The sequence below is a fragment of the Colletotrichum destructivum genome, chromosome 1, assembly GCF_034447905.1.
Source record: "Colletotrichum destructivum chromosome 1, complete sequence".
Classification (NCBI taxonomy): domain Eukaryota; kingdom Fungi; phylum Ascomycota; class Sordariomycetes; order Glomerellales; family Glomerellaceae; genus Colletotrichum; species Colletotrichum destructivum.
Genome location: NC_085896.1, coordinates 1262088 through 1284693, shown reverse-complemented (window position 1 = coordinate 1284693; position 22606 = coordinate 1262088). Strand labels below are relative to the sequence as shown.

Below are 22606 nucleotides of genomic sequence, written 5' to 3'. Positions count from 1 at the left end.
TACCCAAACAGGCAATGTGGCTGATGACGTTCCTCTGTCGAAACCGCAGGTCCCCTGGCTACGGCCAAAGTTAGCAACGTTTCCCTGTACTAAGAGATCCTGAGGCGGTCGGCGGAGATGGCATACTCCCCGACGACGACGACGACGACGACGACGACGACTCTTGCGGAAGACTCTTGCAGACGACTTCTGAGTTACATACTGTAGAGAAGGTAGCGGAGAGTCGAGCTCGGACTCGTAGGAGGTTGACGGACCCTGCTCCGCTCCTGGTTTGTTTCTCTCAGGTCCATCACGACAACGGCGCTAGTTCTCTTTTGTTAACTTCCACCATGACACCGGTAGTCTTTCCTCCTGATGAGCCTTTTCCTTTTCTTCTTTTTTCTTTTTTCGGTTCCTGGTTTCTTTCTTGGCGCCTCGTTAGTTAGGCCTGTGAACTGTGTAGTCGCTTTCGAGATGCCCCCTCCCCCCCCTCCTTGGCATCTATCAGGTTGTCAGCACGTCCAGCGTTCAGCTCGCTCTCACTCTCCTCATCCCCCGTCAGTGCCAGTGGTAATTGGCAATTCTGGGCCAATCTTGAGTGACTTGGCATATAGCCTTGATAGCTCAACTGACGCGTGGCTGGGCTCTTGCTTGTGAAGAAGACAGCTTCATGTATCCATCCGTACGCATATAAGCCCCCGCCTCCAAGCTTCGCCCTCCTTTTACCCATCCCGAACAAGCGTCGTCACAACTCTTCCCTTTCGTAGCCTTCTCTCACGAGTTTCTTCGTTCGTCCGGCTCTAGGTTTCACTCACTTTCCTTTCGTTCTCTACTTTACCGCATTGTCGTTCCCCTTCAGATCGTCACCATGAAGGCCGCCTTCGATAAACCATTCTCTCACAGCCGTAGCCTCTCCGTGCCGGCCCCAGCAACACCTCCCCCAGAGGGACTCGGTCTCAACCTGCTCGGCTTTGACACCTTCAAGGCCAACCTCGAGCTCCCTCATACCCCCATCACACCTCCCCCCGAGTACCAGGAACACTCCTTCTCGCACAACAATGACAAGGTCGCCGACCTCTCGCCCATAGTCAGTCCCGATGACCACCCCCTTGTGGCCGTCATCGGCGTTGGCTACGTCGGCACCCACCTGGTCGACTCCTTCTCCGCCCACTACGACGTCCTCGGCTTCGACGTCTCCGAGAAGAGGGTCCGCGAGGTCCGCGCGGAGCTCCCCGGCGACCGCATCCGCTTCACCACCTGCAAGACGGACCTCCACGAGGCCACCCACTTCCTCATCTCCGTGCCGACCCTGCTCAAGGCCGACAAGAGCATAGACACCTCGTACCTCCGGAGCGCCATCGACACCGTCGCCCAGCACGCCAGGCCGGGCTCCACCGTCGTCATCGAGAGCTCCGTCGCCGTCGGCATGACCCGCGACCTCCTCGGGCCCGTCGCCGTCTCCCGCGGCTTCTACGCCGGCATGTCCCCCGAGCGCGTCGACCCGGGCCGCGTCGAGCCGCCCTGCCACGCCATCCCCAAGATTGTCTCGGGCCTCGACGACCGCGTCCCCGGCTCCCTGGCCTCCGTCATGCGCCTCTACAACCGCGTCTTCGACCGCCTCGTCCCCGTCAGCCGCACCGAGGTCGCCGAGATGATGAAGCTGTACGAGAACTGCCAGCGGATGATGTGCATTGCCTTCGCCAACGAGATGGCCGACGCCTGCGTCCCGCACGGCATCGACCCCTACGAGGTCGCTGCCGCCGCCGCCTCCAAGCCCTTTGGCTACATGCCCTTCTCGCCCTCGCTCGGCGTCGGCGGCCACTGCATCCCCGTCAATCCTTACTACCTCCTTTCGAACAGTGCTTTCCCGTTGCTCGAGGCGGCCGCCGAGAAGATGGCCGCCCGGCCCGCCGTTATCGCCCGCCGCGCCATCGACTCGCTGACGAGGGTCGCCAAGGCCGGGGCCGCCACGGCAGCCCCGCTGGTCCGCCCGCGCCTGCTCGTCGTCGGCGTCGGCTTCAAAGCCGGGCAGTCCGTCCTCAGCAACTCGCCGGGCGTCGAGCTCGTGCGGGCCCTCGTCCAGTCAGGCGAGGTCGACGTCATGTTCGCGGACCCGCTGGTGAAGCAGAGCGCCGTGCCGGCGGCGCCGCGGTTGGCCGACGAGAAGTGGAACCGCGAGACGCTCGAGACGTTTGACATGATCATCGTCTCGTTCCGGCAACACGGGCTGGATTTTGGCGTCTTGGGAGAGCTCCGCGGCGTCAAGGTGGAGATGTGGTGCCCATGAGTTCTGGCTCTCTTATCCGCGTTCGTTCAGCAAAACTTGCTTCTTTTGGCGCTACCTGGTCGGTTGGCGAGTCTTTGGTCCGTAAATAAGAACTTGTGGCTCAAGACTAAGTGGCATTCTCACTTGATAACTGTCTAAAATGGAGATTTGACTGGGAAAGACATGGCATAGATAATTCGGATGCCTTCGCGGCATGGCTTACTAGTATTAATTAGACGTTGATATCACGCCTTTAACGAACCAGAAGAGCAGTAATTTGCTAACCTCATGTTGTGACCTGCCTTTACTCCGTCGCCCTTTTGCCCTAATTTGCACACCAGAAATGTTTATCCCTTGCTGGGCCTAATCAAGAGCTTGCAGATGGAACCAATAGCCATCCCGTTCAATTAGACCTAACGAAGCCTCTCATCTCGACAGTCCTTGCTGTCGTCTTGTCTTGTCGTCTTGTCGTCTTGTCGTCTTGTCGTCTTGTCGTCTTGTCGTCTTGTCGTCTTGTCGTCTTGTCGTCTTGTCGTCTTGTCGTCTTGTCGTCTTGTCGTCTTGTCGTCTTGTCGTCTTGTCATGTTGCCGCCGACCTCGTGGGATACCGCACTGTAGTGGAAGGATCGTATGCATGCGCCAATTTGAGAACAGTCATGGCTTTCAAGACTTCACCGACATTGCTGCTGTGTCTCTTGTAAACACAGCGGTAGCTATTGGGACCGTTGAGAGTTCCGAGTTCGTAGAAGAGGTAGACAGCCTGAACTGCCGCAGGTTGGACTCAGAACCAGGGTGATCGCATCAAAGAGTTTGGTAATTGTGATCATGGACGCGACTTTATATGTTTTTTCGGATATCCGATCCAATGTTGTGCAAGCCCCAAGAAACTTACGTCTTCTGTTTTGTTTTGTTTTTGTTCATACAAATTTGACTTTGGTTATTCGTAACTGACTTTAATTAGATTGCCAATCAGGAGATAAAACACCAGTTTTTTGCTTGTGGGTGATTGGCATTCGAAAGACGATGAAGTAAATTGGAAAGTCCTTCTTCGTCACCTAAGAAGTTTGTTAGTTAAAGAAATTCAGTAATTTGCCTTCTCGCCCGGGGACATTGCAACGTTACCCTCGGTGAGCTGACAAGCACGATGATTAAGAATAAGTTGTTAAACCCGGCATGCTCATCGCCACTTGAAAAGAGGTGCCTTGCGTTTCACGAAACATCGGAGAATTCCATGTAGACCGTGGTCCACACAGTGACTGTCAGGGAACTCTTGCCGTGATCGACGGCTCAGTCAACGCAGCAAGGTGCACAAATAAGCTGAGCATCTTTCAAATTCATCATACGGCTTTTCGGTTCTATGCTACGTCCATGGTCGCAACAGACTCTTCAACTCTCCACCTTCTTAGCATGGACGTCAAGCTGTGTGTGTGAGAGAAGATGATTCCCGCGACGGGCTTGCCTGTAGGCAGGCAACTTGGGTAGGGCGTGGCGAGGTTGATCCCCCGCTCGTTGGTGTTTGCCGATGATTCTGACCTTCCTTCTTGGGTTACCGTCGATCAACCCATGCCAGCATGATTTGATCCTCCGCACGAGGGAGAGGTGGGTGGGTTGACTCCTCCCAGGCTAAAGAGCGAAGAACCTCCTCCACAAAAAGTCCAGTCAGCCGCATCTTTGGTCCGGGTTTCCTTTCTTTCTTCGCAGCCAGCCCGCGGCCCCAAGTAGCATTTCGTCCCCCGTCCGCGTGTACCCGATCCCGGCTTGCACGAGCGGCCTCCGTATTCGGCCGTACGTACCTACCATGTAAGCCGGCCGTGTTGCCCCCCCCTTGTCTCCATTCACACGACTTGATCGGCTGACCATGCGGCGGGACTGCACAAGATATACCCCCCCCCCCCCCCCGTTGGTCCTCCAAATGTTCTCGTTCGTTGCGAGACGTGCGCTTGACGCTACTGCAGCCGCGGCATCGGCGGAAGCTGCTACAGGCGCTTCCGGATCCAACTCTGCGGGCGGCGGCGGGCTCGGCACCGGCGCGAAACCTGGCATCGGCATCGGCGTGGTAGCGGGGATCATGGCGCTCGCGGCGGCAGGGTACCTCCAGCGACGGGCGAGGCTGAGGAGGAGAGCCGCGAGTTCCGGTGGTCTAGGGGACGAGAAGCATGCAGGCGGACAGGAGGGCGGACTGGATGGCACTGGCACGGAGGACACGGGAAAGGGGCCAGTCATATGCGAGGGCGGGACGTGTAGCAAGCTGCGGATGGTGGGCGCTTGAGTCGCGTAAGGGAGATGCTGGCTTGGTGTAGACGATGTCGAGCATGTAGGGAGGATGGGACAAATGGGCAAGCTTACGGGGCAAATTCACGGATTGGTCACAATCACGGTACATGACGAAAATTGTAAAGGTCAATGGGCTGACCGTGTCTTGCAAACTTGAACTCGGATGGATGACCAGCCAAGACCCGGGACTTTGGTGCGTCGAAGCCTCGAAAAGTCACTTAGGATGCGAGTGTAAGACGCTGTAATTCAACGATGGTCAAATGAAGATTCTCTGGGTAGCCCGTCAGCCCTGAAAATTGTCCGAACAATAAATAGCACGCGCGATAGCTGTAGTTCTGTGGCGGGTGATTATCACAATGGCTACAGGGGGTGCGTTTGTCCATCGATCTTGGGACTATGAACCCATGCTCCCAAATTTGTTCTCCGCTCGGGTATCAATGGGCTTGCTTTACGACAAGGTCCCATAGGGACGCGAGGGTCGGAGACACGGAGAAGAACAAGAGTGTAGAGCCTCAGATGGGGAGCTGCTGCAGCGAACCGACACCGGGGTTGGTGAACCAACCACCGGCAAACACCCATGTACTTAACCAAGGGCCGATAAAGTCGCGGGCTGGGACGACAGGGCTGGGGAACACCATCACCATCACATCACGATCACGATCGCGACGGGGGGGAATCCACCGGGCAACGCGTCTTGGACGAGGTGACGATGACGTCGCTGGGTGCGCTAGAAGCAGAGTCGCAAGGGAGACCTCGGCACAGGATTTCCGTCAGAGGCTCCCCCCCAGAAGCTTCTTAGTGGGCGGCTTGTGCCGTGTCGGGCTGGGCGGGCATGTTAAAAGGTAAACTTAGACTTGGAGGAGATGGAGCTGTTGTGCCCGGCGGGTCGGCCAGGAAATCTCCGTACGTATAGATGGTAGACGTGGAGGAGAGAGGGAGAGAGCATGGGCCAGATAACATGGGACACAAACACGGATATCATTTCGTGAATCGTGGTTTTCAGGGCGAGAAATAATGAGAACAGCGAGAGGATCGGAGACAAGGCGATGATGGATGGATGGGCCAGAGGTCTAGACTTGGCTAGAAGGGGGAAGTGGATGAGCGTGGAGAAAAGAGGGGAAGTGAAGATTGCATTGAGTTGGGCATTTACTGCAAACATGGAAAAGAAAACATGGCTTTCAGTGTTGCACCAAGACTTGCAATGTCAATGTCACCATCGTCTAAGTATTGTGTATTGATTGTGTGTGTGTATGTGTGTGTGTGCATGGGAACTAGCCCGTCGTATCGGGTATGAGAATGGAAAAGAAGGAAAAAAAGCAAGGCTCGTCGCTCCGTCAGCCGTCGTGAGATTGTCACGGAGGCGTAGGCGCAGGCGCCCGCATCTCACCGCTGAAGCACGCGCCCAAGGATGCCCACAGCAGGACGGGGCAGACCGGGGAGGGAGAGAGAGAGAGAGAGAGAGAAGCAAGCAAAGGGGGGGGGACATGGCATGGGAAAGAGCCGAAATGAGCAGATCGGTTTCTTGATTTTACGAACCTCGGGCGGGCCTTTTAGGGAGGATCCGTCGTGGTGCATGAAAGGATCGAGTACAAGTGGAAGTGCAAGGGTGTATGAGAAGGAGAGTCAGAGTGAGGGTGAGAATGAGAATGAGAGTGAGAGTGAGAGTGAGAGTGAGAGTGAGAGTGACAGAAAGTGTGTGTGTAAGAGACAGAGAGTTGCGCTCTGCATGAGTTTAGCTCGATGCGAGGCAGCTGCACTTACACTCGACGTTAGCCGGGTTGCTGTGGGCAGCTGGATGACTTGCAGGCGAGAGGCGCGAGGCCATTGGCGACGGGCGATATTTGCCCTGCAATGTAAACAAAGCCGATGCCGATGGTCATGGCTGATGCGCGGCTAGATCTGCGGGTGATGATTGTTTGCGCATTGCGGCGTCTGTTTGATCCCCGTAATCGCCGCCTTTGCGTCTTTGGCTTTGGCTTTGGCATTCGTAAACCGGCACAGATTGCCCCTCCCCTTGCCTTGTGTATCCATCCGTGGATACTCTGTACCGAATGTAAACAGAGGTACGTCAGGTTGCTTGCTGTAAAGAGAAACGAGACCGTCATCGTTGTCGATATCGGGATTCCCAGGTGGATAACAGAAACAACACCCAGCCTCCGGGTATTTCATGCAACAGTATCCGTACAGTCTTGGGAGAGACGATAATTCAAGGTGCTAAGGCCGCGGGGGCTCGCCAGCCAGCTGAGCTAAGACGGACGGACCGACCAATGGGCTGAGCTGACAGTGACGGGACGGCCGCTACGTACCTGCTCTCAGCTTTCGCCTAAGGGTGGAGACGTGAATGGGCGGGAAAGCGCCAGCCAATGACGGGGCAGCTCCGGCCTGGAACCCCACTGCAACTTCAGCGATTGCCAGGCACAGAACAGGGATAGCCAGGGAAGCACAGGGGGGAGCAGGGAGGAGCAGGGATGAACTGGGCATCGGTCAGGGGTCACAAGTGTTGCCGTGGAGACGAGCCCCACCACACGAGGCCTGAAGAGGGAAAACACCAACCTCGACCAGCCCGTCCCATTCCCGCCCGCCCACTTTGCACCTCACTTTCGCACCTTTTGCGCCTTTCGTCCTTTTTTGCATTGCGACCGACGACCTCCGCCAACCCGCGCCGCGATCCATCAACTGCTCAATTGCACCTTTGCCTTGCTCACCACTTCACTACCTTCTCTTCTCTTCCTCACCTTCTTTTCCTCCCCAGGCCCCCATCATTCCTCCACCCCGTCTTCTTCCCCTTTCCCACCAAGCAATCAACTTCGCCCAACCGACTATATCGTCGTCGCCGTCATCGCCGTCAAAACAGGTCCCCCGTCGGCAGTCTCAGACAAATCTCTTCCGGCTTCACAGATCCAAAGAGACTGCAGATATCCCAGCAGGCCTCTTCCCGTTTCTTGTACTCTTCCTGCCGGACGATGCGCTATTCGCCGCATATCGCTCGGTGACCATACGCTATCTACTCATCCTAGTCCCCCCCGTTGCAAGAGAAGGAAAAGAGAGGGGGAAAAGTAAACAAATCGACTCGGTTGCGCCACCACTCGTTGCGCACCGCACCGCACCACACTGCGAATAGCATCATCAACAAGCACAACCAGCGTCTTTGCGCTGTGCCCGTTCTTTTTGTTGCTCTTTACACTCTAGCCTCCCACGAAAATAATCGCAATCGATAGTCGACACTCGAAGGGAAAACCGCCCTTTTTCTTTCTCCGCCCTACACCTAATCCAGGCTGCCGTCTTGTCGACATAATTCACCATGGACACCGGTTACCTGTCACAACAGGTCAACACCATCATCGGCCAGCTGCACGGCCTATTCGACGAGATTGGCGTTCCCAATCATGATCGCGAAAAGCGCGAGGAACACGTATGCCTTCCCCAAACCGCTCTCCCTTTGCGCTGACCAGGCTAACGCTTTCACCATGCAGCTCTTCGAGGCCCTATCCAAGGCCCTGACCGACCAGGTCCGCCTAGTGACGAGCGAAAAAGAAGACATGGTCGAGGAGGCCAGCCGCATCATCACAACCATCCAGCAAATGGAGGCGTCACTTGACGATAACCGCACCCACCGCGATCGCCACGACGACCTCCAGATCACATATCCACTGACGCGCTGTTTGCAAGCGCTCAAGGAGAGGCACAAACAGGTTGCCCGTTCGCACAAGGAGCGATTCGAACAGGTCAAGAGTAAGTCGAAGCCTCGAAGAACAGCGAGACATCACCCGCTGGTCATCCATCCCGCTAACCGCAGACTTGCAGAACTCGTCGAAGCGCTGGAATCATACTCGTCCCACCTCGAGGCCACTTTTGTCCAGATCCCCCTGCCCCCGACCGGCCCGAACCAGTCCATCCCGCCCAACTTCGATCTGTCGCCGTCGTACGTGGACAAGCTCGACCATGAGTTTACGAGAGTCTATGAAGAGTACACCCGTCGCGTCGCAACAGTTAAGGCCCTTTGCGAGCACATCATTCAGCTCTGGGCCGAGTTGGGCACTCCCCAAGCCCAGACCGACGGCGCCATCGTCAAGTATTACCGCGATTCGCCCGAACAGCTGGGCCTGCACCAGGAGGACATTGAGCGGCTCAGGGCGAAGCGCGATAAGCTGTCGGATGAGAAGAAGAACCGCGAGAAGCGTCTGAGGGACCTGCGAGCGGCGGTCGAGGCCCTCTGGGACAAGCTCGAGGTCGACATGGGCGAGAGGAAAGCGTTCCTCAACAGCAACCGCGGCTGCGGCGTGAGGCAGATCAACGAGTTCGAGGACGAGCTGAACCGGCTGAACGAGCTGAAGCGACAGAACCTGCACCTCTTTGTCGAGGACGCCCGCTACAAGCTGCAGGAGCTGTGGGACGCGCTGTACCTGTCGGAAGACGAGATGCTCGAGTTCACGCCCGCATTTTCCGACGTGTACAGCGACGCCCTCCTGGAAGCCCATGAACGCGAGATCCAGAGACTGGAAGCCCTTAAGGAACAGCGCGCGCCGACGCTCGAGCTCGTCGATCGACACAAGAGCCTCACGCACGAGCGCAACGAGCTTGCGGCCTCCAGCCAGGATGCGTCTCGCCTCATGCTACGAGGTCAAAAGGGAGAGAAGCGCGACCCCGGCAAGCTCCTCAGAGAAGAAAAGATGCGCAAGCGCATCGCCAAGGAGCTCCCCAAGATCACTGTCGACTTGCGCAGGGTCCTCGAGCAATTCGAGGACGAGTTTGGTCGTCCGTTCCTCGTCCACGGCGAGCGGTACCTGGATGTCATTGAGGCCGAAGACAGACCGGCGCCTGGCCCGCGATCCAAGACGCCTGGCGCCGGAGCGGCGGCGCCGGCATCGATGACCAGACCAAAGGGACACGCCAGAGCAAACAGCACAGCAGGCGGCACAACAGGCATCGCGAGACCACCCACCCGTAACGGAGCCAGGACGCCGGCTCCTGCGCCCTCGGTCAAGCGCAACACCAACAACATGAACAGCGCAGTTCAAACCAGACCCCTTTCCGCTCACGCGAAATCCCAGGAGATCCTCCGACCGGGTTCGGCCATGGGCACCGTCAGGGAGCGGGCGCAGACCCTCAACCGGCCGCCGGGCAGTCCCTCTCGGATTCCTGCACGTCCGCCCTTGACGAACCTCAAGTACGGCACCAATTCGCCCGAGCGGCAGCTGGACAGACCCGCATCGAGGATGGATGGATACGCAACGATTCGGGGCGGAGCGCCAATGCGCGCACCACCTCCCAAGATGCGGGATCTCAACATGGTAGAGCTCGAGACGCCGGCGAACCCGTACAAGATGGCAGGTCTGGGCGGAAGCATCGTGCGCCAGGTCGAGCTGGAAGACCCCTACGATGAGGACTGCCAGCAGCCGGGCCTCATGAGGGCCAACTCGACGCTTTCGCACACATCGCATGCGTCGCATGCGTCGCACGCGTCATACGCATCGCAGAGCTCTCACCACTCTGTCGGATCCTCCCAGCACGACTACCACTCTTCGACTCTCCGCCAATACCCACCCTCTTCCTACTCTCAAGCACCACCGCCACGACAGATTTCCAATTCTTCCAATGGATCCAGTAACGTGACGGGCTCGGAGAACTGGGAGACGTACGACGACGCCAGCGAGCCGGAGCAGGATGCCACAGACACATACTATGCCAAGGTGCGGGCGGCGCGCGGCACGCGGTTCGAACCCGAAGCGGCATCTCGGCCGACAGCCAACGACGCCAAAAGGCAACGGCCGTTTCCAATGATGCCACCTCCGGGGCATGCGTACAGCGACGGCGAGGGAAACCGCATTATCTCGGGCAGTGAGTGGACGGACGAAGACGGGTACTAATAACGAAGTCACCCGTTGCTTCGTGTCGTATCGCGTCTTGGTGTTCTGCGCTGGCCCCGGAATTAATAATTCAACGCGATGATTATGTTGGATGATTACATAACGCCTTATGTCTGAAGGACGCAATCGCACTTGGCCCCACGGCGAACGTACGTTCTCCGCTGTCTCCAAGGCCCATGGTGCCTGCGGACGCTTCTTCGCTTCTTTTCCGTGTCGTTAGTACTTGGTTGTTGAAGTGGCAGTGGGGGGTGGTGAGATATGTGATGGAGGCGGCGGCCTTCGCGGTTTCTGATTCCTCGTGCATATCATGGAGTGGACGCCGCTCGGCCTTTGGGTTTTGTAATAAACATTGACGAGACTCACCCGATCAACGACAGCCACATGGCGGTTGTTTGAGTCGTTCCTGTCGGACATATTCCCCCATCTGGGTAGAATGTTTTTGGTCATTAAAGCAAAGGGAGGTTCGGAAGGGAGGGTTCGGCATCGGAGTTTGCTTGGGTTTTCTGTCTTTTTTCTTTTTTCTTTTTTCCCCCATGGCGTCCGGATGGCCGCGCCGGACTCGGTCGGGTCCGGGACTCCTGTTTGTGTGCTTTTTCAACCTGCGCATCCATCAAGGACAGCCAGGTTGTTTCTTAGTTTAGGCATGAAAAAAACGAGGTGATGGATACATCACACAATTCCGTATACTTTCAACTGTCCCCCAATGAAGAAGAATGTGTGATGTGAGGTGTTGTGTCGAGTCGAGTTGAGTCGTCCGGCGGTTCCGGTGATTAGTGAGGTGCCGTCTTAGAAGGGTATAGATGCGCCCAGGTACCTTTCTGTACTCTGTACTCCCGTAACATAGGAAGTTGGAGACAACGGCGGGAAGCCCGGAAGAAGAGTGCCAGGCCAATGACGGGAGCTAAGGGAGGGACAAGACATTGGCAGAACGAAACAGTCGAACAGACGGACTGGCTGGCAACCGGTCAGGTCAAATACACGCGAGAGCGAGTAGGGCGCCCGTTTAGCCAGGGGATGAGGGGGGACCCAGGTCCGCTATTATGACGCCGGTGATGTCGAGATCATCGGGTGGTGTTTACGGTGTGCGGTGTGTGTGTGTGTGGTTCCTTGTCTTTTGGTGGTTGAGCTGCTACCGACGTGCGTCATCTCTCCAAACTTTAGCTACTGCGGAGGTCGCCTGGCACCCCCCTCCCCCCCCCCCGCTATGCTTTGCCTGTCACTTATTCTGTGTTTCGGGGCGCTCCTGTCTGGTCTGCCTGCACTAACGTGTTTTCTGCCCTAAGGAGGAGGATTTCAGAGGAGAAGTACACCTTTTTCATGTCAGTGTCCGGTGTGAAGTGTCGAGATGGCATGGGGGCGTTCAGGCGGGTTCTCCAAAGGTCCAGGTACGTACCTGCTAAAGGCCGTTGCACCTGGATAAATTGGTATCTACTCGGTATCTTAGGTACCTAAGGCACTGAGGTACCTGGCTCGGTACTCGACTTGCCATTGTACGTACCCTCCGCTTGGGCCGGAAGCAAGGCGCCGGGCCACCGGTTCGTTCCATCTTCAATCTTCCCTTTTCCATCTCCCGTCTTCCATCTCCTGTCATTCTTCGCCTTCCTCGGTCATCACTCGTCACGTCATTCGGCACTCAACAGCCACTTTGTCGCTCTAAGAGCATCTTGTCTCATCAACACCCTTCTCCTTCAATCGACCGTCCAACCATCTGTCTACCCGTCCGTTCACACACCCAAAAGGGTCGTCTCCGCAGCACGCTGCAGCTCAGCCGCCGAGATGCGAACGTGACCGAATCCGCGTTCCCACTTTCTGCCTGCCGCCCGACCCAGCCGAACACGAAACCCTTTTCGACCTTTCTCCGTTGGCCATTCTCTGTTCTTCTTCATCCTTTCGCGTCCTCGAACCGCCAGTAGATCCGATTCACCATCCATCATTCATCTCCCTGTGTAAACATTACGACACCACGAATACCCCACCCACCAACCGTCGCTCCCCCCACGAAGCATTTCCCACTATGACCGAAGCATCGCCGATCCATTGAATCAAAGCCCGACCACCCTTCCTCCGATGCCACCTTCTCCCGCAACGACACCCACTGGCTGCTCATCGCCATGACGATACACACCCACCATCACCACCACACCCACCAACCCTCCGCCGCCGGGCCCGGCGGTGCCTCTGATGCAGCTGCTGCCCTCAAGGGCGCGAACCTCGCCTTCAACAAGACGAAGACGCAGCCGAAGCCCATCCCGCCCCCGAAACCCACCACAGGCCGTCGTCGCGGGGCAAGTCTCGTTGCCGTATCTACCGCCTCCAACTACGACCGAAGCACGAGCACGAGCCCAGTGCAGCGCCAACATACAGGTACAACGAGCCTGTCGACGACCCCGGGTGATAGGGACCGTTTCGGCCGCGATGGCACGACCGACATGCGCGACCGCCTGTCCAACTTCCTGTCCTCGAGTCCCGCTGCCGCCGCTGCCCATCTGTCCCCGCACACGAGGCTCGATCCCAAGAGCCCCAGCTACATCGCCGCGACCCTTGCCGCATCCCGCAGCGTGTCGCCCACGCCGCAGCCGCACGCGAGCCCCGCGTCCCTGACGCCTGCCCAGCTGAACCAGCTTCATCAGATGCAAAATGCGAGGTCCGCCGGCGCCAGGAGGGCCAGGCCTGGGAGCGCCGAGTCGTCGAGCGTCGTCAGCAGTCTCGAATTGCCCGACACGACCTCAATCCCCGCGACGGGGCATCTGATACACATGTTCGAGAAGGGGGGAGGAGCCGACGACCTTGATCCTGTCAAGAGGAGTGGCGGCGGGGTCGTGAGGCCCCAATTGCGTGCCCCGACGCCCGAGAGGGAACTCAGTCCGTCGAGGGCCAAGGCGGCAAGGATGGGCATTGTGGAAGAGGAGGCGTCCGTCGTGCAGAAGCCAGTGGTTACGAAGCCGAAGCCGAAGCCCAAGGCGAAGCCGCGGCCCGTGACGCCTGCGCTGGCTGCTGAGGGGAATCCTGTGGAGGACAAGGCTACGCCGATGGCAAGGAAACCCGTGCCGGCGGCAGCCAACCCGCTGCTGTCGCCGGCTCGAGTTGTCCACAGGCGATCCGAGTCTGAGCAGACGGCGCCATCTAGGAAACCCCACCCTTCCATCACCATGTCACCAGTTGCCCCTGAGGCGCCAGAGGTTCAGTCAAAGTCGCAGCTTACTCGGGTTCCCATAACCCAGACCACCAGACCAGCGTCGAGGGTGCCTCCAGCAACACCGGAACCAAGGAGAGCACGGCCCAAAGCCCAACAGACTGCCGCTCCCAGCTCGCCGCCCGTGGTTAAACGGGCAGAAACGGAGGTGGTTTCCCCTAAGCCGACGAGACCGGCGTCCAAGGCCAAGCTGCGGCCGCCGACGCCACCACAACCCCGTGGCTCAGTCAGTAAGGCAAAAGTGTCCGAAGCGCCGCCGTTGACCCAGCCTCGGAGCATGGCGTCCGTCTATGGCCGTGGCCCCCCCAAGGAGCCCTCCCGTCGCCCCAGCTCCGAGGCCCGACCGTCTACCGCTGACACGAGCTCATCTAACGACACGTTCGTGTCGGCCGAGTCGGATCTTACTGCCATGCCTGACGACGGCCCAGCCCGGCCAGCTCCACGCCCGATGCGCTCGGCTCAAAGCACACCCGGTCGCTCCTCAGCCAACAGCTCGCCAAGCCGCGCGACGCCCGGGCGGACTCCTGTGTCGTCGTCGGGCACCAACATGCCCTTAAACTCGCTGTCCAACGCCATCATGGCCGGGTCTCTCGCTGCATCCCGCCTGACGCCCTCGAACACGGGCAACTCGACGCTCTCGCCGGCCCCGATGCTGCCCGGGCGCACAAAGTCCCCGCGCATGCGGCAGACGCTCCGCCAGCCGCCGTCCAAGTCGGACGACGAGGATGAGATGCGCAAGAAGAAGCACCAGCGCGCCAGCAACAAACACTCGCACCGCGAGGGCGCGCGGCGGCGGTGGCGCGACGAGATCACGCTGCGCGAGCGACGGCGCTACGAGGCCGTGTGGGCGAGCAACCGCGGCATCCTGCTTGTGGCCTCGCCCCAGTCGCCTGAGGCGCCAGCAGCTATCACTGCTCCCCCTCCCGACGCCGCCGACTGCGTCGTCAACGTCGTGGTGCGTGAGATCTGGAGGCGGTCGCGGCTGCCGCTGGAGGAACTGGCGGAGGTGTGGGAAGTCGTTGACCGCGGGCGGAGGGGCATGTTGTCCAAGGCCGAGTTCGTGGTTGGCATGTGGCTCATCGATCAGAGGCTCCGGGGGCGGAAAATCCCGATGAAGGTGAGCGACAGTGTGTGGAATAGCGCCCAGGGCGTCAACGTGCCGCCGCCCAAGGTGAAGAAGTAATGATATCGCGATGGATTTGTTGAAATGGGGTGAAGGGAAACGAGAAAGAGTTGAGAAAGAGGGTGATGACACGGCATAGCATCTGCGTTGCATTGATACCCCCCGCTGCTGTAGAATTTTTGCATCCTGAAGAATACATTCTCCGCACCGCCCGCCATGTGCCGGGCGTTGATCCAGTCCCTTACTCGCCGCATGGCGCTGCTGAAAGTCTGCCATCATACACTTGCGATTACCAAAAAGGGGACACATGAGCGAAAGATGTCGCTGGTATCATATTTGCCCAACACATGCGGGGTATCTTGAGTATGGCATGAATGCGTTGTGACAAGCAAGGGACTTGGATGAGGGTACTCGATAAGGGACTATGAAGATCGTACTCTTCTCCGCCGAGAAGCCCGGAGCGTGTTCCGGCGAGATGTGGAGCACGACAATCGACAATTGACGAGGTGTGGGTCCCGGGCACCCGCGCGCCCTTCGGATGACCTGGGAACGACATGCTTGACATGGCTGGCGGTGTGGGTCCACTTTTAGCGGCGCCCGGCGCGGGCCCGGGGTGAGTTTGTGTGTTTCTGACATGGTCACCGTTTAGATACCGATTCGGGCTCGGGTGTCTGACCAGTTATAGGCTCTATGTTGAGAGGATTCGGCCATATGTACCCCATCCCCGCCCTGTGTCTACTTGTACACGTGCTGTGCGAATCTCGGAACTTTGGGGGGTGGGCGCTCTCCGGGGAGAGGACCTGGAACCCGGAGTGTTTTTTTGGATATGACAAGTCTTGCGAGACGAAAGAGCAGAGGGTAAATGTTCCTATCCCGCCTTTAGTTAATAGTCATCGTTCATCTCGTTAAGTCTGAATGCATTCTCAGAACTTGGGCTATAAAGCACGTCGTCCGCCGCTCTGAACATCTCACGAGTCGAAGACCTACAGGCGTAACAACACGAAAAAGAAAAGGACATCGAACAAGCTCGTCAAGCGGCCAGACTACCAATTCAACTTGATACAAGATACACGACCACACACACACACACACACATCTCTCAACGACAACCAACAACCAACCACCAAAAATGACAGTTCCAGCCCCCGGACACACGCTCTCCTTCCGCCCCGCCACTCCCGCCGACATCCCCGCCCTCCTCCCGCTCATCCGCTCCGCTTACCGCGGCGCCTTCCCCAGCAGCTCCGCCGAGGCTGACATCTTCGCCGCCAAGCGCGCGACCGAGGCCACCCTGCTCACCAAGATCGCGGCGCCCGACGTCGTCGTCCTCCACGTCACGGACGCCGTCTCGCCGTCCTTCGCCGTGACGGCTGCAGAGGTGGTGCCGTTGCCTCCACTGTCGTGTTGCGAGATCGCGCGCAGTACCGGGGACGCCGGGCTGGCGCACTTCGGGCTCTTCGCCGTCGACCCGGCGAGGCAGGCCGGCGGCGTGGGCGGGGCCGTGCTGCGCTACGCCGAAGAGCTCGCCAGGCGGGAGTGGAGCATCCGGCGGATGGAGATGACGGTGCTTTGGATGCGGGCGGGGCTGATCGCGTACTACGAGCGGAGGGGGTACCGGCGGACGGGGGAGAGGCGGGAGTTTCCCTACGCGGAGTTCTACGGGGGCGAGGGGTTGCGGGACGATTTGTGGTTTGTGGTGTTGGAGAAGGAGCTGTGAGCGGCAGGGAACGGGATGTTGTTTGTGAGGGGGTTTGTCTCAGGGGCTTTTGTTTTTAGGAAGCGAGAGGAATAGACGCATTTGCACCGGAGTCTCCGTGGATGGGAGTAGACACATTCAGGAGGATGTTTGTTTCTGTTCGCTAGCTGAAGACCTGGACATAGGTCGTTGGAACACAGGTCTGGTATGTGCTATCAATCCTTGAGGGCTTTTCTTATCTTGAACATAAAGAGATTACAGCGCCTGCGAGGAGGGTGGGAGCGCATCGTGTGCGAGTACCTAGGAGGCGATGGTATAGACTAGCTTGGTCCATGGCACAGACAGTACTAAACAGGTGCAGTAAGTGAGTTCATAACAGGTGCAACGTAACCTACAGTTCTGAGAACTACCACCTTGGGCCCGGCATCGCTGCCGAGTCTCGTGCGAAAGCCGACAATGAGTCCTGACTTACAACGCTTGGCTGAGATACATAGCCAAGGTTACAGCCGTTTGACGGCCCATGGGACCAAGTTGGAAGGTCTTTGATCCAGCTTTGATCTAACCAAATCCGATTTAACCACCCGCCCAGGTCGTCCGTACCGCGTGGTGTTGATGTGCGGGTCTAGGGCAGTTAGACGCGGGGTACACCGGTCCATCCCCCGGCTGGATGCAACTCCAAACCACGTCGACATTGCGAGCCGATTGGGTCGCAAGTAGAAGGATGCTGTCTGATGTCATTTGAGACTCCATCCTTGCGACGGAATCCAAGTCCACCACGCATGTCTCGTGTTGTTGGCAGGTGCTTGGAATCGCTTCCAGAGGCGCTTCAGCAAAGACAGAGTGGTTATTAACACGGTGGACCTTGGAACGAGCTCGAGGCAAGGCGAGAATTGCTTGTTTACCCTAATTGGGTCCTCTCGGAGTGAAAAAGTGACTCGGTTAACTATAATGGTAAGCAGCATGGTTACCCCGCCGTGTCATGTAAATGAGCCAGACGAGTGCGACGTTGCTTGCTGGGCTACTTGAGTACGGTTGACCGTACGATCTTAAAGAACCCCCAATCTACTCGCATCACTCACGAGATTCCAGGGGAAGGGGGAAAAGTGGAATCGAAAAGGGTGTTCGTCTTCTTCTACACTACCTTAAGAGGTTATTAATCTTGCTACCCGATCCAACAATTTTCCGAGACTCTGTGAATCACCAACTGACCACAGTTCGTCCCCGCACCCCTCATTACGTTCGCTCTCTCGTTCTTTTGCTCCAGACCTCAAGCATGTTCAACAGCATAACCATGCTCTGGGCGATCCTTGCGGCTTCGCTGCTGGCCCAGCCCTTGAACGCAGCGGGCCCCGTCCCTGTTCGCCGGCAGACCACAAACACGGACGCCCCGACAACCTTCAAGTCCGCCGGCAACCCCATCCTCGCCGATGGCTCCGTCTTCTCGGCCGACCCGGCGCCGCTCGTCGTCAACGATACGCTCTACATCCTCGCCGGACGCGACGAGGCCGGCCCGGAAGTCAACGGCTTCGTCATGAACGAGTGGCAGATCTTTGAGTCCAAGAACCCGGACCCGGCCGGCGCCGACTGGACTCTGCACCGCAACGTCGCCGAGCCGCAGTCCATCTTCTCCTGGGCCCGCGAGGGCACCGCTTACGCCAGCCAGATCGTGCAGGGCCCAGACGGCCGCTTCTATCTCTACGCGCCCGTGACGCAAAAGTCCGCCACCGCTGCATCGGACCCCTTCGCCATCGGCGTCGCCGTGTCCGACTCGCCCCTCGGCCCCTTCGCAGATGCCCACCCGGCGGGCCCCATCATCTCCCAGACGGTGCCCGCCCCCGGCAACGATATCCAGAACATCGACCCGACCGTGCTCGTCGACGACGGTCGCGTCTTCATCTACTTCGGCACCTTTGGGGCCCTCAAGGGCTACGAGCTTGAACCCGACATGGTGACCGTCAAGGGCGCCGTCGTCGACGTCACCACCCTCACCGGCTTCTTCGAGGCTCCCTGGATTCTGAAGCGCGAGGGGACCTACTACATGCTCTACGCCGCCAACAACGCCGGCGCCGACTCCCCCTGCACGCCGACCAGCTACCACGCCTGCCTGGCCTACGGCACGGCCGAGGACCCCCTCGGGCCCTGGACCTTCCGCGGCGTCTTCCTCGACATCGTCTCCTCGACCACCTCGCACCCGGGCGTCTACCGCCTCGCCAACGGCGACTGGGGCCTGGCCTACCACACCCGCGACGCCGAGGGCGGCACCCACTTCCGCCGTAGCGTCGCCATCGACAAGCTCACGTGGGACGACTCGGCCGCGCCCCCGGCCATCAACAAGGTCGTGCAGACGAAGCGGCCCGGGCCGGTGACGGAACCCACGCGCAACGTCGCTCCGGCCGCCGTCGCCTCTTCCGCGGGGGAAACGCCGATCCAGTACTGGATCAGATCCGTCAACGACGGCCGCGTCGAGGCGGCGCCGCTGCCGCCGGATTACTGGTCCTCGTACGCTGCCGAGCGGTCCCCCGAGACGAGCACGCTGACGCTGACCTGGGACGCCCCCGTCGAGCTTAACGGCGTCGCCGTGGCCTTCTTTGCCGACCAGCCGGCAGGCTCCAACGTCGGCGTCGCGCCGCCGGCGTCCTGGCACATCGAGTACCGTGACGACGACGGCGGCGGCGCGTGGAGTGCCGTTTCTGCCGCGGCGTCGTCATTCCCGACGGAGGCGACGGACTCGCCGACGGAGGTGGGCTTCGCGACTGTGTCGACGACGGCGCTGCGAGCCGTGTTAACTGCGTCCGGGAGGGGCGGGCAGTTTGCGGGCGTCGCTGTCAAGGAGTTCTTCGCGTTCGCCCCGACTGCCCCAGAGTCATGAACATACCCTGGCTTCAACTATTGTTCTGAAGAGGGGGGGGGGGGGAGGGGGGGGAGGGAGGAGACAGCCGCATGTAGTTTTGAAGCCGAAACTAAAGCAAACCGAAAACATCTCCGGCGCTGTCGATGCTTCGCATGTGTAAGGAGGTAGAAGGTCGGTGGTGTGAAGGCAATATGGGGTTGAATCAGACCCAATAAAGGTCGTGGTTCTAGGGCATCGTGTTAATGTGTCGCCGCAGAGCAAAGGATTCATTCTAAAGACGTTCTTCAGAAGATTTCATAAATAACCGCGCGACCCTGTTGGGCCAATTCACAACAACAACTATGCCGTCTAGCAGGTCGTTCCTACCGACATAGCTGAGCAAGCTCTTTCCTGGAGGCTGGAACGCATCTTGGGTGTGACGTATCATCTACTTAGAGGTGCTCATCGGTGATCCAACTTGAGTACCTGGAACTGCCTTATAAGCGAGGACCTTCCACACACTGCCTATGCAATACGTTCTTCCCTCGCAAGACCGGAAGAGAAGGGTATTTAAGGGTAAAATTGAGCAGCATTCTCAACACAGTACAGAGAGCCGTCGTAATGATGATTTCGGAGGCCTTACTGGGCCTCCGTAACAACAGAAGGAGAATGCTAGGATGGTACAACTGAAAGACGCGTTCACTTGACTCTATAACAAGTTGGCGGGGTTTCTTTTTATGCCTTTTGGGGGGGCCAAAGTCATATGATAAGAATCAGCATTCTCCTCGTAGACTTTTGGTGCAGTTAGTTCCAACGTGCAATACGCGGGCCCTGGGGCAGAACAGATACAGCTGCTCGCATCACAGGAGCATCGAACCCGGATCGTGAGAAACAACCCATTTCAGGGGCCACACCAACTAGACCATGAGCCCTCGCACAGTGGCAGCGTTCATTCCATTACGGGGTGCCCTGGGAGTTAGAGGGGATGGTCATGTTGGTCCTGCCGTGGCCTGTCCTCACGATGCTGCTTTCAGGAAAGGACGGCGCTCTCTCCCCCCGTTGCACGAGCCTCTGACCTGCCTCTTGATCAATCTCTCTTTCCCCTTATCCTGTAACATCCAAGTCCATGTTCGGACCACCCTTCCCGAATGGTTCAGAAGAGCCAAGGCCGCTCGCTGTCGGAACTTGGTCTGCTTATTGATCACTTGCCCCTTCTTTATCGTCTCAAGTCCTAGCCGCACGAAGCAAATTCTGCCAAGCGACACAATAAGTCCACTGGCAGCAGGATGCCACGGTTGCCACGGTTGCCACCAAAGGCTGACACTGCATTTGTGAGTCCAGAACCACCAACCCGTGTTTATCCCTAGAGCGATTCTACGGTCATGACCATAGCCATAAATAGAAAAGCTGCTCGCGCATTGTATCTTCTCACTGGAAGAACAAACATAGCATGACATGAGAGCTCAGAGACACGATCCTAGGAGTCTTACACCCCCTCCTCCATCTAGGAGGGGAGGAAACTGCTCCGTGATCGTGCTTTCTCATCACCGTTCTCTGAACATGATGGAGGGAGGACCAACCTCTCCCTCAAGGCAACACCCACACTCTCACCGGACCATCATAAGCAGGAAGAAGCCCAAGTATTCTTCCCTCAACTAAAGGCAACAATACCATCTGCCCCTAGGCGCCCATGATATGTCATGTCAGAATGTGTCGAATGTTTTCAACACAGTCCCAATGATGAATTCTAAACCCATCCTAGCGTGCAGCAACGCTGCAGGATGCTAACAACTTCTTGAGTCTGAGGGAGCCCATTTCTCCCGAGCAGGAGAGTAACTGTTTGACACTTTTTGGAACTTCTTCCCCTTTTATAAGGACTTCGGTCTCGTATGCTACCAAGGTGCACCAAGTTCCAAAATCTATGCTGGACTTACTTTTCTGGTTCCACAATCCTAGAAAACCTACTTGCATCTAGGTTCGAGAGCAAAATGGACACATCGTCAATATCCAAGCAGGATTTGAACCAAAACCTTGAGCATCAACAGACACGTCAGCAGGGGAACCACTCGGTCACGGAACCGCGCACTGTAGTAGATGTAGCAGCAAAAGGTGGCAAGAGGGCGGGAGGGGGTCGTTGAACGAAGGAGGCGTGGTTTAGTCCTGCTCTTTCTGACATCGTGGGTGTTGTTTTGGTTTGGTTGGTGCAGGGTCGGAGATCGGCGAGGCTAGGGAAGTCGCCTACAGTCTATCAAGGGAGCACGGTTCCTGCCTACATACAGCATCATTCAGCTTTAGGTTTCAAGTTGAGCTCAGGAGGGAGGCGAAGACCCATCCAAGGACTCAAAGGGGTGAATTCGAGATAGTAGAACCTTCAACACACATAGCCCGATATCTTTCGGATGGATATCGGGACTGGCATGTTTCTGTACTCCCATGTTTCTGTAGGTAGATGTCAGATCGTGTGTACGTTTGTTGACAATCCTCACTTCACTTGCTTCATGCCAAACTATCCTGTTCGGTTTCATCACATGTTACCCCTCCCGAGTCACATGATGTAGATGGTCTTGATATGGGCTCAGATCATCATCTGCCATTCCATGGCCGGCCCTAAGCTAAACACCAATGGCTGCTCAATAAAACGCAGTCGGTCATGCTGCTCGTTGCTTGCAACCCCTGTACTGCAGGGCAGGGACTGGCGCAGGGGTATGATGGGTCGATTAGGCTGCATCCCGTTGGTTTACACTCCACCGTTCTGCGCCGCTGCTTTGGATACTGTTGATTTTAGGGAACCGGACTTGAGATGAACTCTCAAATGACCGTGCAGGTCTAGGGGCAAGTCTTTCCCGCGAATGCCTCTCCCCGCTATCAGATCAATCCGGTCGTGGCAGCGAAGGTATTTCGAAAAAGCTCGCTTGCAACAAGGACAACACCCTGGTCCCCCCCCCCCCTCCAACGATCAGGACCGGGGGAAGCATGAGGACAGAGCCCGCAGACCCCTGTAAGCTGTTGGTTCCTGAGATGCTCGGTGAAGATTGAACTTGCAACCAACTGTCAACTGCAGATGAGTCCAGTTGAATGATTCGCTAGCTTTGCAGCTGCCCCCTGGCCTTGCATAACGGCTGATTATCTTCTTGAGTATCCGGGCCGCTCCCTAGTCAATTCAGTTGGTGCTGAGAATTCTCTACTGCCAGGACCCCTTCAGTACGCGGACTTTCTCAGTAACATGCCCAGAACCTAGCATCATGTCCTGGCCTGCAGATTTGATCCTGCAGGTGCCGCATGCATCATTGTTTGCTCCCCACTTGCGGACTTCTGGTCTCTACCAGGAACCGATGCTGCGTATTCCGCAGCGGAACTCCCTTCTGGGCCAAACCCCCT

The 22606-nt window shown here is 57.8% G+C and overlaps 6 protein-coding genes across 6 annotated transcripts; all 6 read left to right on the top strand.

The window, feature by feature from the left end:
- Positions 1–847: 847 nt before the first annotated feature.
- Positions 848–2266, top strand: CDEST_00396 (Putative UDP-glucose/GDP-mannose dehydrogenase, NAD(P)-binding domain superfamily; the record flags this gene model as incomplete). The annotated part of the gene is made up of 1 exon (XM_062916555.1): positions 848–2266. The coding sequence occupies one exon, from the start codon at positions 848–850 to the stop codon at positions 2264–2266; it is 1419 nt and encodes a 472-aa protein (XP_062772606.1).
- A 1267-nt stretch (positions 2267–3533) lies between these two features.
- Positions 3534–4773, top strand: CDEST_00395 (uncharacterized protein). Its single transcript, XM_062916554.1, has 2 exons — positions 3534–4045; positions 4124–4773. The coding sequence occupies exon 2, from the start codon at positions 4158–4160 to the stop codon at positions 4512–4514; it is 357 nt and encodes a 118-aa protein (XP_062772605.1). The 5' UTR covers positions 3534–4045; positions 4124–4157; the 3' UTR covers positions 4515–4773.
- A 2338-nt stretch (positions 4774–7111) lies between these two features.
- Positions 7112–11488, top strand: CDEST_00394 (Putative microtubule-associated protein, MAP65/Ase1/PRC1). The gene is made up of 3 exons (XM_062916553.1): positions 7112–7931; positions 7993–8251; positions 8324–11488. Exons 1-3 carry the CDS (start codon positions 7821–7823, stop codon positions 10384–10386), a joined length of 2433 nt encoding a protein of 810 aa, XP_062772604.1. The 5' UTR covers positions 7112–7820; the 3' UTR covers positions 10387–11488.
- Positions 11489–11967: 479 nt separating this feature from the next.
- CDEST_00393 (Putative EH domain, EF-hand domain pair protein) lies at positions 11968–15274 on the top strand. Its single transcript, XM_062916552.1, has one exon. It carries the CDS (start codon positions 12498–12500, stop codon positions 14760–14762), a length of 2265 nt encoding a protein of 754 aa, XP_062772603.1. The 5' UTR covers positions 11968–12497; the 3' UTR covers positions 14763–15274.
- Positions 15275–15715: 441 nt separating this feature from the next.
- On the top strand, positions 15716–16419 carry CDEST_00392 (Putative GNAT domain, acyl-CoA N-acyltransferase; the record flags this gene model as incomplete). Its single annotated transcript, XM_062916551.1, has 1 exon — positions 15716–16419. The coding sequence occupies exon 1, from the start codon at positions 15832–15834 to the stop codon at positions 16417–16419; it is 588 nt and encodes a 195-aa protein (XP_062772602.1). The 5' UTR covers positions 15716–15831.
- Positions 16420–17320: 901 nt separating this feature from the next.
- On the top strand, positions 17321–19598 carry CDEST_00391 (Putative glycoside hydrolase, family 43). Its single transcript, XM_062916550.1, has one exon. It carries the CDS (start codon positions 17672–17674, stop codon positions 19265–19267), a length of 1596 nt encoding a protein of 531 aa, XP_062772601.1. The 5' UTR covers positions 17321–17671; the 3' UTR covers positions 19268–19598.
- Positions 19599–22606: the final 3008 nt, after the last annotated feature.

What these genes read in the sequence shown, in the direction of transcription:
- CDEST_00395 (XM_062916554.1), top strand. Translation starts at nt 4,158, where the DNA reads ATGTTCTCGTTCGTTGCGAGACGTGCGCTTGACGCTACTGCAGCCGCG.
- CDEST_00394 (XM_062916553.1), top strand. Translation starts at nt 7,821, where the DNA reads ATGGACACCGGTTACCTGTCACAACAGGTCAACACCATCATCGGCCAG. An exon ending in GCGAAAAGCGCGAGGAACAC is followed by an intron (nt 7,932 to 7,992) that starts GTATGCCTTCCC and finishes TTCACCATGCAG; the next exon opens with CTCTTCGAGGCCCTATCCAA. An exon ending in GCGATTCGAACAGGTCAAGA is followed by an intron (nt 8,252 to 8,323) that starts GTAAGTCGAAGC and finishes GCAGACTTGCAG; the next exon opens with AACTCGTCGAAGCGCTGGAA.
- CDEST_00393 (XM_062916552.1), top strand. Translation starts at nt 12,498, where the DNA reads ATGACGATACACACCCACCATCACCACCACACCCACCAACCCTCCGCC.
- CDEST_00391 (XM_062916550.1), top strand. Translation starts at nt 17,672, where the DNA reads ATGTTCAACAGCATAACCATGCTCTGGGCGATCCTTGCGGCTTCGCTG.